Here is a 2,500-nt window from a genome sequence, read left to right as displayed (position 1 = left end):
AGAGAGAGCAAGAGAGAGAGAGAGAGAGGAAGATTTTTTATTTTTTCCTTTCATTATTTCATTTTATATGTATACCAATATTAATGTAAAGTCGATTATTAACATGTTATTGTAGCTTTGGCAACAATGACTTTATTCATTCATGCCGCCAATAAAGCACCATTTTGATTTGATTTGAATTGATTTGATTTGTGAGAGAGAGAGAGAGAAAGAGAGAGAAAGCGGTGAATTTGCTTTCGGGAAAAAGGTTGAGATTAGATTCAGGTTGGCTGTAGGGTAGGTGTCTGGAGAGAAGTGGTCGTTTGTTGGGTCGCCTGGTGGCTTGTTTGTTTGTCTGTTTATTTGTTTGTTCTTACTTTGAAGTTGCAGATGCATGTGACAGAGTCACCGATTCTCAGGCATTCCCCGTCGTATTTGCAAGTGTTGGTGTCACAAAGGAAGAGGTCTGTGTCCTGCTCGTCAAAACCTGAAAAGGGGAAAAATACATTAAAGACCACAACAACAAGACCTACTGCAACAATTAGCTTTTTAAAGCCTTATATAAAGCACATAGCACATTCAGAGTACATTCAGTGCACCACAAGGCAATCGGATTTGAGTTTTCTATAGGCCAAAGGCAATGTTTCCTTTTTTGTAAGGGATACATTTTCGCTTTGGATAAAAGCGTCAGCTAAATGACTACATGTAAATTAAATTGTTTAGCAATTTCAGATGTGGTCTGTGTCCTGTTCATCAAAACCTGAGAAGAGAAAAACACCACAGACTGGCACAACAAGTCCCATTTATTCACACTCTAGCACACACATTTAGCGTTCACTACAACACAACAAGGCAATCCCAATATCTCTAAGGTCTTCTGCAGATTTATTGTTTAATATAATCACATTTTAAAGACCTTCATGGCCAGAAGTGAGAGATTTCATATAATAAAATATAAAAAAAAGATTATAGCCTACACACAATACTTCTGTAACTGCTAGAACACCAGGGGGATACTAACACCAAACATGGCTTGTGGCCTTGGAAGGGTTTATACTGATAAAAATGTATATCCATGTAAGTAGCTTAGAATTAAAAAAAAAAAAAAAACTGAATAAATGTAAGCATTACATTGGCTAACAACTTAGCACGGCTACTCAGTCACACAGATCACAAATGAATCTACTTGACTGTACTGTACTTGCACTGTAAACAAAGGATCATTCTGTTCAATCACTGTCAAACTTTAATTTTATTGCTGAGTTAAAGATTTTATTTTGTTCTTTAAAAACTAAATAATGTGCCCAAATCTCTCAAATGAAAACACACAGTGGCTCATTAGAAGTCTGAACCATAGAAGTCTCTATGGTTCGGCAACGGAACGGTGGCAACGCTGGTGTAACGCTAGCGTTGAACAAGATGAGTGTTGAACTTAGTTCAACTTTCAAAGCACAACGCGAGCGTATTCAACTGACAAACCGTTTGTGTTGCTTAGGAACGAGATAAAACTTATTATGGTCTGTACGTTGCGTTACATTTGCCGCTGCCGCTTGCCACTGGCTAATGTGATCCCCGCCTAAGTGTTGATTTATATAGCACATTTTTTCCATGCACAAAGTACGACACAAAGCAGTGGGACATGGTCTGTCTAGTCTCAGTTTAGGCTCCCTGTTTGGAGGATTTTATTTGATTAGGCAATTTACACTGACCATGAGGTTGTGAAGTTAAGTCTGATGTCCTCTAAATTCTTGGAGGAAAATAAGTCCCTAGAACTCTATATGTGGAGTTTTGCTTCTTTAACTGAATGCATGAAAAAGGCTTATAGTCAGTGAAGATTTGCAGTGCAATTTAATTTTGAATCTTACCGTCAATCACATGATTGCTGTTGCTTTATGTGCTAACTTTAAATGTCGGCTTTTTAGATTCTGTGATAAAAGTCTATGTTTTACTGGCTCCTAAAGCAACTGGTTGCACAAGGTGCTGACAAAACTAAAATCACGAGTTCAAAACCCAAAGAACACAGATACAACATGAACAGTATTGCTGTACTACAGCTGCACTAACATTGAGGTAAACTATTTATGATCCCCTCCCCTAGCAGACAATACAAGCAGTTGGCAACCACCAGGCCAGCTTGCTCAGCAAGTTATAATATCTGGCCTGAACACAGCACAAGGGAAAAACATGACTGGCATTTTACACAGATGGTTTTGTGTAAGAGAGCATCTCTTGTGTAGGAGAGCGTATCTTGTGTTTCAGTACAAACCGAGACAGGAGAGGGAGCTCACCAAGACGTCACAAAGCTCACAAAGCAGCGCTGTAGTGGCGACACGCTCGTCCTGACAACAACGACAACAATCTGAGTAACGCACACGAGCGAGTGTTTAAAAAGCCGCGGAGAGGGAACGGCGAACAACGACGGCGGCGAATCTGGAGATGGAGCGAAGTGACCTAACTTGGGGATGAAAAGGAGAAAAGTGACAGGAGAGGGATTGAGGGAAAAGGGGGAGAGGAAGGGAAG

At 39.8% G+C, this 2,500-nt stretch overlaps 1 protein-coding gene across 1 annotated transcript in view; it reads right to left on the bottom strand.

Annotated features, from left to right (window-relative positions):
• tmeff2b (transmembrane protein with EGF-like and two follistatin-like domains 2b) overlaps nucleotides 1–2,500 on the bottom strand; it is a 67,981-nt gene that overhangs the window by 51,971 nt on the left and 13,510 nt on the right. The window contains 1 exon segment of the mRNA XM_042081112.1: nucleotides 357–466. Within this exon segment, the coding sequence (XP_041937046.1) occupies nucleotides 357–466 (110 nt within the window).

The sequence above is a fragment of the Alosa sapidissima genome, chromosome 23 (assembly GCF_018492685.1).
Source record: "Alosa sapidissima isolate fAloSap1 chromosome 23, fAloSap1.pri, whole genome shotgun sequence".
Lineage (NCBI taxonomy): Eukaryota > Metazoa > Chordata > Actinopteri > Clupeiformes > Clupeidae > Alosa > Alosa sapidissima.
Note: the sequence above shows the minus strand (reverse complement) of the source record. Positions and strands in the feature narration are given on the sequence as shown.